General features: G+C 38.9%; 1 protein-coding gene across 4 annotated transcripts; it reads right to left on the reverse strand.

Annotated features, from left to right (window-relative positions):
* Positions 1–2,706: 2,706 nt before the first annotated feature.
* Positions 2,707–14,341, reverse strand: LOC103713859 (Leucine-rich repeat protein kinase family protein). 4 transcript variants are annotated; one of them, XM_088715509.2, is made up of 4 exons: positions 13,933–14,341; positions 12,502–13,463; positions 10,580–12,235; positions 2,707–3,624 (listed from the first exon to the last, which is right to left on the reverse strand). In XM_088715509.2, exons 2-4 carry the CDS (start codon positions 13,412–13,414, stop codon positions 3,035–3,037), a joined length of 3,159 nt encoding a protein of 1,052 aa, XP_088571635.2. In that variant the 5' UTR covers positions 13,415–13,463; positions 13,933–14,341; the 3' UTR covers positions 2,707–3,034. The 4 variants fall into 4 exon arrangements, with proteins under 4 accessions (XP_088571635.2, XP_038978944.3, XP_008799127.3 ...); XM_039123016.3 differs by having other exon boundaries at positions 13,741–14,294; XM_008800905.6 differs by having other exon boundaries at positions 12,502–14,294.
* Between the last annotated feature and the right edge of the window lie 1,972 nt (positions 14,342–16,313).

The raw sequence follows: 16,313 nt of genomic DNA on the forward strand, positions 1-16,313 counted from the left end.
AGGGTCTAGTTTCATCATCCAAGAGGATTCAAAAGCCCGTGGGGTTCACAGCAGCGGATCCGTGATCCATCTGCGCTTCCTAGTATCCCACACATCCGAACCAGCTTTCCAGACCCGCATCAGACGCCACATTCACCGTGATCTGGCCGCGATCATCTCCCGAGCCCCAGCCGTTCGTGAGCTTCCACCCAGCCATCTGCCGCGTCTGCATCCCAGAACACCTAGCCGACCGTGCCGTCCGCCTCCTCCACGTCGTTCGCACCCGTGATGAGCTCCCGCATCAACCCGCTTGCGTTCTCATCCTGCCCGAGCCCGTGAAGCTTCCCAGTATCCCTGATGATCTTCTTTCCCCCGTAATCCCAGCTTTCGGAAATTGAGTCCTAGCGATCCTAGACGTTCGCGATTCACTCGTCCACGCCCCTGCCGTCCGCAATCCATCCGCATCTCCCATCGGCTCACGCGTCCGTCCCTTCTCAGCCTCACAACCCGATCAACGCTCCTCCACAGTAGCCGTGATCACCTCCCAAGCATCCGCCTCCTCCACAGCGTCTCAGCCTTCCTCTCAGCCGAGCCCAACGCCCATTCATCCACCCCTTCCGAATCAGCTTCCGGATTAGCTAGCAATCAACCATCGGATCCCAGCATCCCCACGATCTTCCGTTTCCGAGCCTCAAATCCATTCCTCCATCTCCGTTCTCAGCGTCGTTCCGGCCGCGATCACCGCCCAGCCGTCCGGCTCCTCCTCCGTTCCAACGCTCGTGAGCATCTCGGCTGGGATGCGGTGAAGATTGTTATAAGAGGGGGTCGGGAGGAAGAACGGCGGAGGCCTCTACGATTGAAATAAAAAAAAAAAAAAGAAAAAAAAAAAAAGGAAGAAGCAGGAGATGCTCTGTTTCTGTTATTAAAAAAAAAAGAGTGAGAAAGAGATAGGAAGATGATGAGCTAAAGTCATAGGTGATGGGTGAAGAAAGAGCTTTTTGGTGTACCGAGTTCATAATGTAAATTCTAATTTTTTGCTTTATACAATCTATCTTTTGATTATGTTATGATTCATATATGTTGAAAATTCTTTTATGATTTATGCTTATTGATACATGTCTTCCTCAATTATTTGATTCATCGTTGACGTTCTAAGGCACGTTGAATGCTTAAAAAGAGAATTCATGTTATCAAGAACATACTCAATAATTAAATTTTATCTGCTTATAATTTTTAAAAGAAAACAAAAGAATCATAGAATTTATCGCATGAACTTGATATTATTAAAGGAGATTCTGGATCCCTACACCATCTTAATCTATTCAAACTTCGATTATCTATTTACTGATTTATTTTCTATTCGCAAACCATCATCTTAATCCACAAGTTTATTGAATTAATTAATCTAAAATTAAGCTAATACTCCATAGATCGTTCCCTGAGGAATCGACCTCGAACTTCCGAGTTATACTACTTGTGCGATTCTCCTGCACTTGGAAGAACAATTTTTCGAAAGCACCACCCACCAACCTTTACCCTTCAGCTTCTTGTGTCCAATCACTCCAACAAAATAGTATGCCAGCAGTTTGTCGTATGACAAAAATAAGCACCCATATTGGCGCCGCTTGCTTGAATCATATAGCAAAAGTTCAAGCTAAATTGTAGCACATTAATCTAATGCTGCACCAAGTATGCTGGTCCAAAATTGAGCCGGACTGATCCTTCTTTGGTGTTAGCTAAGCAGGCTGAGCCTGAGACAACCGCTGGCCCAGCCCAATTTTCTTAATTTGCATTCCTTGATGAATGGTTGGGTCTAACATTTGTTGGACAAGTTCCAATTCAACCAAGCAGACTCGATAGCAAGAACCACAAGAGCAAAGCATACGGTGCTGCATGCTACCTAGGCTGAATTCAACACAAAGGCCTGGGAATCTTTTGGCAGAAAAAATAGAGGATTCTCAAGAAAAGGGCCCGCAATTCTTAGGTTCTTGTTTGCCAAGACCATGGTATGCCGTCCTGGCCCATACTAGCCGATACGGACCCGTACGAACCGAGTCCGGGCTGGGACCAGTACCGGATCACCATGGGATCCAATACCGGAAGCTTTTTATTAAAAAATCGGCCGGTACAACTGTCGTACCTGTACGGAACCGATATAGGACCGGTATAGATCGGTATGGAACTGGTACGTACCGGTCCGGATTGCCCCTGGTATGCCGACCGGTACCGGCGGATCTTGGTCAAGACTCTGAAAATTTCAATGCAAACCAACCCATTTTTTTTAAATTTAACATGAAATAATCCATGATGTTCAAGGCATCATCAATACTCCAAATAATGTTCACTGGAGGGACTCCTATTGTTGTTTCACCTCTCACTCACCACCCTTCCTTGCTGTCCCCAACCAACTACGAGGAGCTAACTTCATGCAAGTAATGAATATAAACAAAATTTTGCAGGCATATCAAATTTTAAATAAAGAAGCAAACATCATCCTAGATTTATTGAACAATCTACTCATGAGCAAATCATGATATTTGGAAGACATTCATGATATAATTTATTTCCAGTTTATGACTGTTTTTAGCATCACACTTTTTTAACATCCACCACCTAAAAAAAAAATAAGAGAAACTTTTCAGGAAGGTCCATTTTTTGCCCCCATATATTGGTCAGCTTTTTCAATCTTGCAGAAAGTCCTTTTTCCAAGCAGGTAATAAAGAAACATAAAGACAACAAGAAGAATATCTCTTTTCCAAGACCATCACAAGACGCTACATCATCTTTCAAATTCTTTGGCTTCTGAGAATGAAACCATTTACAAGGACAAATGGTAAACTCACCAAGAACATTTATTTCTTTCCTCAACTTGTACAAGCCATAGGATTATTATCCTGGACGGTTGAGAATGGACAGACGAAAAAGAATGAAGAGTACACAGGAAACTCAACATGCTTGAGGAAGCAAATGGGGAGAAAATCATTAATGATGTTATCACTAAGGAGCTAAAATTCTTCAATTCGGTTAGTAGAAGATGTACAGCTCTGCATCTGGATTAAAAGGTTATGGAAGAGAGGTCATCAAATATGGTTCTGATCTCAGGTCTTTCAGATGCTGAACGAATACACCTGAGGGCCACCCGTAATACATCTTCAAGCACCCTAGGAGGGCTTTCAGCACTGTCAACTTCTAGAATATGCTTATCAAAGCACTCATATGAACGGTTCTCGCTGGCCAGTAACTTTACCCAGTCTGTCAGATCTACAATGCCAGGATTTCCAGAGACAATTTCTCCAGCATTTTTTCCAGTCAAGAGCTCAAGCAAAACAACCCCAAAAGCATAAACATCACTCTTCAATGATGGGCATGGCTTACTTGTGCTTGCAAATTCTGGTGGACGGTATCCAAGAGCACCGGCATTTAAAACCTGCTCAGCCATGCCAGCTGGGTTCATTATCCTATGTAGACTGTAATCAGTCAGAAAAGCATTCAAATTGGGAGCTTGAATTAAGATATTCGTGGATTTAAGATTGCCATGAGGAATTGCTTTTTCATTGTGTAGGTAGTCCAGGCAGCGAGCAGTATCTACAGCGATGTTAAGCCGTTGCCTCAAAGATAAGGGATGGAGCTTTCTTTGTTCAAACTCTGAGAATAGACAGTAAGATAGCAATCAGGTTAAAGTTGATACCAAATGCATGCCAGAGTACATTGTTAAATAAGTTAAATTTGAACAGCTCATTAACTTAACAATAAGACCATTGATTCGATATTACGATTAGAAAGTAAATGCAGTATTAACATGTGATCTAACTGTTAAGCTTCATATACATTGTTAACCCCTTGACTATCAGGTCAAGATTTTGGGATATATTGGTCAGTTAACATGGTAATAGAGCACAGATTTGCTGGAATTTGTGAGTTTGAATCCCCTCTATGCTGGTAATTTATTTAATTAACACAGTGATTAGATTGACTCGTTTTGGTCATTGTGCTTGTTATCTTGACTCATTTTAGACACCAGGTTGGACATGTTTGTACCTATATGTACTAGTATATAATAAACAATAAGCTGCGCCTGTTGCTCCTTAAGTCGCAAATTATTATGTTAAACTTGGTAGCTTACATAAAAAAAAAAAAGCCAAACAGAAGACATGTAATGATGTTATAGTTTGATGCTACGAAGTATCAAGCAGTGTCATGAAATACCCCAAGTGTCTAAGCATGCAAACGTCAAGAACCCAAAATCTGGCATGCCTGCCAAGACTATTCATGTGTTTGATGCCTAAAGTAGGTTAATAGATCAAGTTACCAGAGTGTTACCCCGCATGACACTACTCACACTATTAGTAAAGGTTTTTGCATCTTTTTTGATTTCATTCTTTCAGGTTAGTTGATGGTTAGGATTAATTTGGATTAAAGGTCAATATACAGCGACATTAAGGCTTTTTACAATTGTTGTAACTTGCAATTGTATCATTTGAATGTTGATGAATATTAAACTAAATTGCAGCTTCAATTTTTTGTTTGAAGGTGTGATTCCCCTCTTTCTCTCTTCAGATGCTCTTCCTCCTCTCATACTTCTTTCTCCATCTTCTTCTCCTTCTTTTATCTTAATTTCTTTAAGAATATGCATCATTTTTAATTTCCTGCAAGGGAGCAAAATCTATATATATTAAACAATCGATACAGCTAGCAGAACTCCTAATAATCTTTCAATTAATTGATAACAGGTCCTAACATTAACTCTCTTAAACTTGTGGAAGCTTGGAGTCCATCCAATAATGCGTCTTTAAGATCACACAAAAGAATCGAAGAAATTATGATGCACATACTCTTACTCTTTAGTCTTTTCCATGCTAGTTGATGCAGCCTAAAGACACCAAAAGAATAAAAGAGACAATCAGATCCAGCCAACCTTCTGATGGCTCTTGCTAAACATCCAATTGCCATCAGCTCATGATCAGCTTGCAGTGGCAGCCAAGTCCTAGTCAAAGCTGCAGAATCTGACTGTTTCCTACCGTCTGATGGTGGACTGTCCAAAGCATGATAACTAACATATCAGATTTGGAAGCAACTACAGTTCCTTGCTATTCAAATCCTTGTGGCAGCAGGAATCTAATTCTTAGATGCTTTAAACTGCAAATATGCCTAGCTTTGAAAATTTGTTTGATTTAAATTCTCCTGTATTATTTATTTCAAATATGAGGAGTGTATAAGAACCCATGAATCTTACTAATATAAGGCGCCCTAGAATGTTTTCCTATATACTCCTTAAGTTTTCATAGTAAATAATATTCTCCTCTCAAGCTCTCAAATCCCTTTTGTTTGATGGATAAACCAATGGTGAGACATTGCAAAGACAAGAGGATCTTGGTGCAACACAGCACGACTTTGATCGATGCCCTGTGGAGATTGAAGATGATATGCCAAAGGTTCAGCAAGAAGGAAGGTATGGCACCGTTAGTTATCTTTACATTTCTGGTTTATCCACAAAAGCCTAAAAATCCCATTATTTTTATTGATTGCTTTTGCATCATTATCTTAAAAGTAGCTTCCTCTCTACTTTGCTGCATCTGAGAAAAGCTTCCTCTTCACTCAACAACTTCTTTCATTGAACTACTCTCAATGAGCGAGCGTGAGACGGGACCATCACCTTACCTGCAGCACTATTAAGCATATAATCTTTAATCCTTTCTATTCTTTATGATGATTATGATAAAGGCAAAGTTGTCTGTTATCACCAAAGTCATCATGGTAAAGCTTACCAACACAAAAATGAAGTCCATCATGATTGGCCAGCTTCTCTAAAAAAGACACTTATAACTCGATTAAGACTTTCTGCCTATAGAATACAACAACCGCCTTAATCTTATTGTAGATTCCAGCATGCAACACCATACCATTCTGATGGTTTTAAAACCTTGTTTGACATACTTGTTAAATAAAACAAATTCCTATCTCTTGCTTATTTTGACAAGACTGGTGAGCTTACAATAACAATAAATATCATGAAATGTCCTTCTTAAGTCCTCATTTCTTTAGTACTTGTTACCAAAATAAACTTTTGACATTCTAAGAATGCATTTTAGTCACATATAATCTGCTGTTTGATAAAGAGATGAGAATTTGAGTGGATGCTAGACTTGAATTATTAGTACTGTACTTTTGATGTAGCTGAGGCCAAAAATGATAGGGGTTAAGCAAAAGAAGAAGAAGAGGTTGAGATAGAGGAGAAGCAAGTAGGAGAAGGGAGAAAACAAGAATAACATAAACAATCCAGTTCTTCATTATCAGTCATTCTCTACTACATGGTTTTATAGACAACACATGACTATTAGCACATCACAAAATTCTATAAGACAAACAATAATTACTTTCATAAGCTCTAGGAGACACATGCATGAATTAATAAGCCTAAAAACATTAAGAGACATTCCACATCTATGGACGCATGATTAAACCTTAACAACCACTAACTATTAATAGCATAATTAATATTTGACTTGACTTTTGGCTATAGACTAAATAATAGGCTATTCCAGCATGGCTGAATCAAAATCAACTAATCCAACATGAAAGGTCCATTGCTCTTGCATCAAATGCTTCCACTGTGTGGAACTCATCCTTCGAGTTTGTTCAACATTAATACTCTTGGAATTTCCTGCATTCTCAATCTACTAATTAGATCTTGTGACACCACAAAACCTCCACCAAATAATTTGTATTTTGCTGAAAGACGATGATTCAAACCAAGAACAAATTATCTTGGTGTTTTCACATAAAGGTACAGATCTTTAAAGATATTAGAAAATGAATTTTCATATTCCAATAAAATAGAATTTCCCTGAACATTGCTTTCTCAATGTTAAGGCATGAAATCAAATTCTTAAAACCTTCTAGTTCTGTCATGCTCCAAAAATTTGAAACTTCAAGTTTTAGTTCTCTTAAATCAAATGCCGATGACATAAAGACAATTACATTGATAAATTCATAGGCATACTTAGACCTTGTAATGATGTGTACTTGAATAACTGGAGAAGTCATAGTAGAATTAAGTAAGAGATATCACCATGCTAAGAGGCCTCGGAGGTAAATTTCTAACTTCAACGATCTCCATAATTGATATCTTGCACTAAAGTTGATCTCGATATGTGATGTAGGAACAACTTCAAATATATATGATTGCCTATCATTTGAATAAGTTCTAGTTGTCATGAGTTATGATAGCATGACTTGAAGATACTTAAACCTTTTTTCTTTGTTCTTTAAATTACTTATTCACTCTATTATATGATTTTATATAGACAACACATGACTCTTCATGTGCTACAACAATCTAAAAGACAACAATAATTACATTCACAAACTCTATAGGACACATCCATGAACCATAATTAATAACCCTAAAAACAATAGAGACACATTTCACATTTATAAACACGTAACTAAAGCTTAACAACCACTAGCTGTTAATAGCATAATTAATATTTGACTAGAATTTTGAATGTAGACTAAATAATGAGCGACTCCAAGATGGATCAATCCCACATGGTTGTCCTTTGCTCCTATGTTAGCAGAAGCAATGGGCCAACCATGATGGATCAACTCATTTTTCATCAACCAATTTTGGGGTGCCCATATGTTAGTCCAATCCAAAAATCTAGTTCAATGTTATTTATTAGTTATCAATAGCTAGTGGTTGTTATTCTTAAATTATGTGTTATAAATTTGCCTTTATTTGTTACAGTTCATGCATGGTATCTTTTAAAGATCACACAAGTATTTATCTTTTATAAAGTTGTAAGCATTAATTTACTGGGAAATATAAGGTCATCTTGTGTCTATAAAAATAGATGTATAGCAGAGAAAGAAACATGGTGAAGAATTTGGAATAAATTTGTGTTAATTTCATTGTTTTAGGGAAGGATTCCCCTCAACTTTTCTTCCATCTATCTTAGTTTGCTTCCATCTTGTACTTTCTTCAATACCTATTAATTCTAGCACTACTATTAAAGGTTCAATTCAACTCAGATGTTCCAATACTCAACTCAACTCAACTTTCAGAAAGTGTGGCTCTAAACAGAGTGGAATGGAGGAAAAGCATTCATGTAACTGACCCCAATTGATTAGTTGAGTTGAGTTGAGTGGTAGTATCAAAGCTCAATTTGATCTTTCATCCTCTCTTATTAGAGCTGATCACGGGCCTTCTGGCCCGTCCAGCCCACCCAGCCCGGCCCGAAATTTTTCGGGCTTGGGCATTAAGAAAAGGCCCATGGGTCCGGTCTGGGAAGGAAAAGCGGCCCGACCAAAAAAATCGGGCCGGGCCTGGTCGGGCCATTTTGGCCCATTTTCAGATTCCAAACAAAGAAAAAATCGGGCCTGTCGGGTCGGGCCGGGCTAGACGGGCCTAGGACCAGATTTATAAAGTCGGGTCGGGCTTGGACAAAAATTTAAGCCCGACAGTCGGGCCGGGCCGGGCCGGGCCTGGGCATAGCCATCGGGCCTAATTTCTACTGTAGAGCCCGACCCGAGCCCGGCCCAGCCCGGATTTTGATCAGCTCTATCTCTTATGCCCTCCTATGCAAGAAGATATCTCCATCTTACAATCATTTTCTGCAACAATAACGACCATAATGGGTGCCTTTCACATCACGAAGAGTTACTTTGTAAATATAAAAGAAATGCTTGGCTAGAATATAGAGGGCATCTAAAGATTTCAAAAAAGTACCCTATCAGTTTAAAGAACGAGCAAACAAATTTGACGATCACTTAAAAAAACCTAGGCCATGCTATCTTAACCCACGACTACTAGAATTCCCACAAATGAGCATCCTATGAAGTTGTTCATTATCCACAGCAGTAGTATCAGCTTAAGGCCAAGTGATGACTTGAGCATACCGATGAAGTTCGAAATTCACCTCAAAGGCCTCTTAGTGTTATGACATCTCACACTTTTAATTCTCCTTCTAAGACTTTTGTATCTATCCTCCAAATCTTGAGACCCATACAATTGCAATACTAATTATGCTTATAATATCAACAATCAGATCAAGTCTACATCATTTGAATTTGATTTAAGAGGAACCGATCTTGAAGTTCCAATTTTCATAACATGATAGAATAAGGAGGTTTTAAGAATTTGGTTTCATGCCTTAACATCAAGAAAACGATCTTTGAAGAAAAAAATCATTTACTGATATCATTGAAGATCCATATTTCTCTATGAAAGCACCAATGCAATTTGTTCTTATTTTGCATCAGCATTCAGTAAAATACAAATTATTTTTTGGAGGTTGTATCACAATATCAAGCTAAAACACCTCGAAGACATGAAAATTGTAAAAGCATTGATGATTGAAGAACTTGAGGACGAGTTCCATATACCCAAGGTCCCAAAGCATTTGACATAGAACCAATGGACAAACCACGTTGAATCAGCCCATTTTGGGGTAGCCCGTATACTAGTCTATGTTACAAGTCTAGTCACATATTACTTATCAATTATTAAATATAATGATTGTTATTCTTAAGGTATGTGTTCATAATTTGCAATGTATCTTTTAGAGTTTATCGAAGTCTTTTATTCATTTTTTAGAAAGTTGTCAGCATCAATGCATTGGGAAATGTGAGCCCAACTTGTGTCTATATAATTAGATACTTAGTGGGGAAGGAAAAATAATGAAAAAATGGGAATGAAATGCGTTAATCTTTCTTTTTAGTGGTGGACTTCACTTAACATCTCTCTTTTATTCTATTTTATTCCATTCTTTGTTATACTTTCTTCCATGCCTATGATTTACAGTGTCAGCTTCGGAGAACAAGGGTTTATAATTAGACCTGCTAATGGATTGGGTTTTGTTCCCAACTTAATCCAAATCTGGCCATTTTCTAAACATGCTTCCTAGGTGCTGATGAGCAAGCACAACTATAAGAAAAAAGAATCAAGAATTAACCTAAATTGAGGGTTTTAGCCTTATCTATAATTTCATTGAAACAAATTAAGTGACAATAAAAATATCCAAAAATTGGCTGAAGAATGGCCAAATCAAATGAAGTGCAGAAACTCCAGTAGTTTAGGATCAGATTTAGCCAAATCAATCCATTTTACCAAAATTTCAGACAACAATCGATATAAAACAACTCAAATAAATGAAATAAGGCTTTTAGCTGTTATGTTTGAAGTTGGAAAAGTAGATATAACAGCACAGACAATGAACTATATTACTTTTGATAGTATTAAAAGGATACTTTATGAAATACAAACTTAAGCAAAAAATTCTGTTTCCCATATATGGATATGCTTATAACTCGCTGCAGTAAGAGATAAGTGTCAAAATGGACAAGCATGGCATATCTAGTAGAAAGCAATCGTGGAACTAAATAATTCAGCCATAATTCTGGTACACCAATATAGAAGTACCAAAATAGATATAAATAAATAAATAATAACAGGTATCAAACAATAATTACAAACAAAATTCAAATCATAATAATTAATGAATGAAAGCACTTCAAACTATTGAATATAAGAATAGAACCAATTCAAATTTCACGGTGATACATATTACATAAACCAAGATAAAGACAAAGCATATCATACCGCATAGGTGAGCTGTTAAAGATACTGCATCAATATAATCAGATATTATAAGCCTCTCGTGTTCTTTCGGACCCCAATAATAACCCCTTAGAGACACTATATTTGGAAGCCTGATGTTTCCAAGTTTTTTTGCTTCCCTGCCAAATTCCTTCTTACTCTTTGCAATTCCTTCTCTCAGCCACTTCACGGTCAAAACATGACCACTTTCAAGGGTAGCTTTATAAGAGGTTCCATGACAGCTTCTACCAATAATTTCTGCAGGAGCACGGGAAAGTTCCTCTGCTGTAAATATAAATGAGTTGTCAAAGAGATGCAAATCTCCGGCCAGTCTATCTGGGGAACACACACTAAAAATAGAAGGATGCTGGGATATATATGGATCACTAGGAGGGGAAGATATGATGAGGGACATCGAAGATTTCACTTCATTCTTTGCCGAGGAACTACTGATGGTTGCATGATCAGCTTGCCCAGTTTTTGTTGATGACCCTTGAATGTTGGGTTCTGCAGACTCTCCGGGAGTCAATGAAATGTTACCATGCTCAAGAGGCATTGACGCAGACCTCGATGAAAATAAGTGATCCTGAGAGGAACTCAAAGAAGCAGGAGGTGGATCCACACTCTTCCATCGCCCAAAAAGTTGCGGAATGGGAGACTTCTGCTTATCATCACCTTTCCCTCTTTTCGCATTGGACACCCTATAATAGATTAGTATTATCACAGTAATTACGCTAAGAAAAATTGCACCAGCAATTAAAGCATATCTAACTGCATTTTTCTTGTGATCGCCGTGCATTCCTTTATCAGCGAAGTTGGGAACATTTGAAGAAGGTACATGAGGAAAAATTAGTAGGTCGTTCCCTGGATGAAATGATGAATCAGGGAATCTCAGCAAGTTATCAGGAACAATGCCAGATAGATTATTATATGATACATTGAATCCAACAAGGCCTTCAGGGAAATTGTCAGGTATAGTGCCCTCAAAATGGTCATTAGACAAATCAATGTAAAGCAAGCTGCGGAGCATACCAATTTCTTTTGGGATCTGTCCTGAAATATTGTTTCTTCCAATATTCAACAATTTTAGTGCTGTCAATTCACCAATTTCTTGGGGCAACGAACCACTTAAGGTATTATTCGAAAGATCAAGATAGACCAAACTCGAGTTTTGGGTAGGAAGTACTGGAACATTTGTGGAAGTGGAGATTGTTCCCTGAGAGTTTGGCAATGGGATAGGTCCAGTAAAGATATTTCCTGATAGATTTAGATCCCTCAATCTGGATGATGTAAATAGACTTGGAGGTAGAAGTCCATTAAGTTGGTTAAGACTGAGGTCAATAACATTTATTGCAGGATATGTCCCAATCACAAGTGGAAGTTCCCCCATCAACAAGTTGTTTGAAACCTTGAAAGAGGTCAGTCTCAGAAACTGAGATGTTTCATTTGGCAAAGTTCCTGTCAATTTGTTTGAACTCAGATCTATAACTTCCACATAATTTCCCCAACTCTGAACTACAGATAAGTTTCCAGAAAGCATGTTATTACTCAAATCCACAATAGCACAACTCCCTACCCTGATAGGCAGAGAACCTGACAGTTTATTTGTGGAGAGATTCAAATTCTTCAGAGTTGCAGATGTTATGCTTTGCACTGGACCTGCATTAAAAGAAGACAATGGAGATTGACTTTGGATGCCCCAAAATGAATTCACAAAAAAAGGCAACCGAATAGAGTATGGAACTTTAAAATTACGAAGATTCATAAACAATAACAGGTGGACATTTTGCAAACACCATGAAAGAATTATGTGATATACTCAGCACATTTGAAGTACAGGTATCTATACATAGAATCAGTTCGATCCGAACTTGTTATTCTAAAAATTATATGAATAAGATTTTTTGAACTCAAAGACTAATTACCTGTAAGCTGGTTGCTGCTTAGGTCGAGTTCAGTCAAGACCATTGAATTTTCTTTGATCAGTGCTTCAGGCAAAGAACCAGAGAACTGATTGTTTCCCAGCCGTAGAATCTTAAGCGAAACTATAAAATTGAAAGAAGGGACATGACCACTAAGCTGATTGAAACTGGCATCAAACACCTCCAAGCTGTCGAATAAAGGCATCGGATCTTTGGCAAACAGCTCCCCAGACAACTTGTTATGGCTAATATTTAGGTACTGTAATGAGCTAATAATTTCAGAGGAACCATCAGCCATTATTGACTTAACTGATCCAGAAAACTGGTTCTGGCTGAGATCAACATGAACCACACTTTGCAGTTGGCCAAGAATACCATCTACACCACCAGAAAAACTGTTAGCCTGCAAGTCTAGATACTTCAGCCGTCTTAGATTTCCTAAACCAGAAGGCACCATACCCCCAAAATTATTCGAAGATAGATTCAGATACACCAGATTCACCATTTTTGTCAACTCAATAGGTACATTTCCAACAAACAAATTTTGCGATACATCCAGAAACTCCAGAGAGCTCGCAGACCCTAGCTCAGAGGGGAGAATTCCCATTAATTGATTGCTCGACAGAGACAGGTTACGAAGCATCCCCATTCTAGCAAAGTTGGACAGACTAACGTTACCCACCAAAGCCATATCGTTCAATGTGATCGAGGAAACCCGATCACCACTACACTGGACTCCATACCAGTTTTGAGGACAACCACTAGAATCTGGCGAGTCACCACGATTCCAAGTACTGAAGACATGCCCCAAAGGGTCTTCCTTAATCCCTTTCTTGAACTCCAAGAGTGCATCTACATCTGAACTTCCTCTGGCAAGTCCTACCCATATCACAACAAACAGAACAGTGAACCGCATTCCCTAACCTAAGCAGATAGACCCGAGAGCGAAGAGGAGATTACAGAATCTACAGCAGAAACAGCAAATTTCTGAAATGAAAGAGCAGTGGAACACAGAGGAAGCCCAATGAAGTATCCAACTAAAAGAACTACAAAACAATGTACAATGAAAAGTAAATCCAACACTCTGATCCTTCACAAAAGAAGGAAGATGAAATAGCACTTCTCCAGAGTTACCAATTCTCTAGCAACTACTCAGAATGGAAATACTGAATTATCTGAACAAATCTAAGAATGGAAATTAACATAAATCTTAACGTGAAGAAGTCAAACCAAGAGTCTTACCTGACCTGACAAAATCTAACTCCACAGTAAATCACCCCAAAAATGTCAGCCAAGAACAATAAAGAAGAAGATAGGAAACTTACTCAGAATCTAAGCAAATTTAGAAGGAATTTCAGCTCTAAGACATCAAACTGAGTAAACAAAAACACCAGTTATACACTAGAATAGCACAGAATTCCCAGCAATACATACCAAATCAAGCAACGAGGAAGAAAAAGAGAGCAGAAAGGATAAGAGGACTCCAGATCAGAATGGATGAGAGAGAATGGTAACTATTAGAAAGAAGTATTAATTTTTTGGTAGATGGGGTTGGGGGGTTGGTGGAGCGAAGAAAGGAAATGGGAGAAGAAGTTGAGAGTCAGAGAGAGAATTTCTGTGGTGGAGGGGAGGGAATGGAGGAGATTAGACTTTTATCGGCAACATTCTCTCTTGGAATCTTCATCTACTCTTGTTGTGGTGGAAGGGAAGGAATCAAGAAAAAGAGACGAGAATGGGACTCTGGTACAGAACGGGGGAGAAAGAGCCAATGAAGTTCTCTTTCTCTCTCCACGCACGACTGCAGTGGAGAGGTACGGTTGGCTTTCCAGCGACGATCGCAATCGAGGAGGTACGTCAACAAATCGCGTATATATTAATATGATGAGAAAACTAGAGTAGTCTGCTAGCGTTTAGTCCGGTCAGGGTATGAGGGTATCTACGTTTTAACCCAGGCGTCCCGGGTTCAAATCCCAAGATAGAAAATTATTAATTCTGTTTAATATTTTTCCTTTTTTGTGTATTTTCTGGGAATTATTGTGGATTAAGTTATTCGGATCCATTGATTTTTACTTCTACGTTTTTTAGGCTTTTTTTTTTGGAGGAATTATTATGAATTAAGTTATTCCAGTAGGGGCAAAGGTCTATGCTTCAATATTTTTTTTTATTTACAAATTTTCTCCTATTTTGATAGTGACTGTTGCATCCCGGGTTCAAATCCCAACAGTGGAAATTATTGAATTTTGTTTTATTAGTTTTCATGTTTTTGTGTATTTTCTGGGAATTTCTGTTGGTTAAGTTATTCCGGTGCGTTGATTTTTTACTTCTATGTTTTTTAGCTTTTTTTTGGAGGAATTATTATGGATTAAGTTATTCCAGTAGGGGCAAAGGTCTATGCTCCAATATATATATTTTTTATTTACATATTTTCTCCTATTTTCATAGTGATTGTTGATTAAATATTTGTTCCTTCGACAAACTACGAATTAATTATCTTGAGTGCTCTCTACTAGTTCTTATATCTTATTAATTTGTCCTCGTGGTTTGCTACCACCACGAGGCTTACCACTGCTAGGATGCAAGGATACATACAGCTTAGATGTGAATGCTGGTACCAAGACAATATTTATATGAGATTTAACAACACCGCACCATGTTCCATGCAACGATAACATGATTAGACCATGAGATCTATGGTCAATGTTCACTAGGAGAAATGTTGGATGGTGCTTGTTAAATATAAGATAATTTAGGACACCGAAAAAAGAAAAAAAAAACAGAGAGAATTCGTGATACTGAATTTTCAGGAATTGCGAGGTCCGACAGCACCTTGAGACCGCAATCTTACCACTACCATCAAGGATCGTCTTTTACGGTTTCCATCATCCTCTATCACCACGATTCAATAATCAAAAGGGTGAAAGATTTGACATCATTTTTTCAGCAACTTTCTTTCAGACCTGGTAGCCCTCCTGCATGATTACCCCTCGTGGCATGCCTTGCTAATTGTAAGAACCTATGCATGTTAAAGTTAATTACCGATTAAAGGGCACAAAAAAAATATACTTCAAAAGGAGGAGAGCGAACAGAGAGATAAAAGAAAAGTACTATTATACTATTCATTGCTGAAATATGATAGCATGGTTGACATTGATAACTGGTGTTTGATTGCCATTCAAACTTTTGACAAGGAGACATACATACTAGGGCAATTTTATTTTCTATCAACCAGACAGAATGTTATGCGCATAAAATAAAAACCATTTTCTTTGAATATAAAAGAAACCATTCAAGTGGTTTTAAATATATTGTTATGATAGGCCACCGTCACCAAGACAAAGCATTCTGACAGCATCCCGACTGGAATCAGTGAAGTGGTGATGCCAGCTTGTAGCCTGCCAATTCCTGCGGTAGAATGTTTATAAAAGGCACCCCCACCCCTCCCACTAGAGATGGGCACTGGGCCGGGCCGCCCACGGCCCGGCACGGCACGGCACGAAGTGGGCCGTGCCAGGCACGGCCCGCCAGCTACAGTGACGGGCCGTGCCTGGCACGGCCCCTTTGATAGGGCCGTGCTGGGCTAGCGAATCCTGGCCAGCGGGCCGTGCCAGGCACGGCCCGCTTCGGGCCTGGGCCGGCACGGCCCGGTCTAGGCACGCGGGCCAAGCACGGCACGGCCCGCGTGCCAGCACGGCACGGCCCATAAGGGCCTGGGCCGGGCTGGCACGCGGGCCTGGCACGGTCCGGGCCTGGGCCCGGCTCGGCCCCATAAAATTTTTTTAATACATTAATAAATTATGAACACTAAGAAATCTTGA

The sequence above is a fragment of the Phoenix dactylifera genome, chromosome 2 (assembly GCF_051530095.1).
Source record: "Phoenix dactylifera cultivar Ajwa chromosome 2, Ajwa_hap1_PhDact_Kaust_v1.1, whole genome shotgun sequence".
In the NCBI taxonomy this organism is placed as follows: Eukaryota; Viridiplantae; Streptophyta; class Magnoliopsida; order Arecales; family Arecaceae; genus Phoenix; species Phoenix dactylifera.

What these genes read in the sequence shown, in the direction of transcription:
- LOC103713859 (XM_088715509.2), bottom strand. Translation starts at nt 13,414, where the DNA reads ATGCGGTTCACTGTTCTGTTTGTTGTGATATGGGTAGGACTTGCCAGA. An exon ending in AAGCAGCAACCAGCTTACAG is followed by an intron (nt 12,236 to 12,501) that starts GTAATTAGTCTT and finishes CTTTTAATGCAG; the next exon opens with GTCCAGTGCAAAGCATAACA. An exon ending in TTTAACAGCTCACCTATGCG is followed by an intron (nt 3,625 to 10,579) that starts GTATGATATGCT and finishes GTCTATTCTCAG; the next exon opens with AGTTTGAACAAAGAAAGCTC.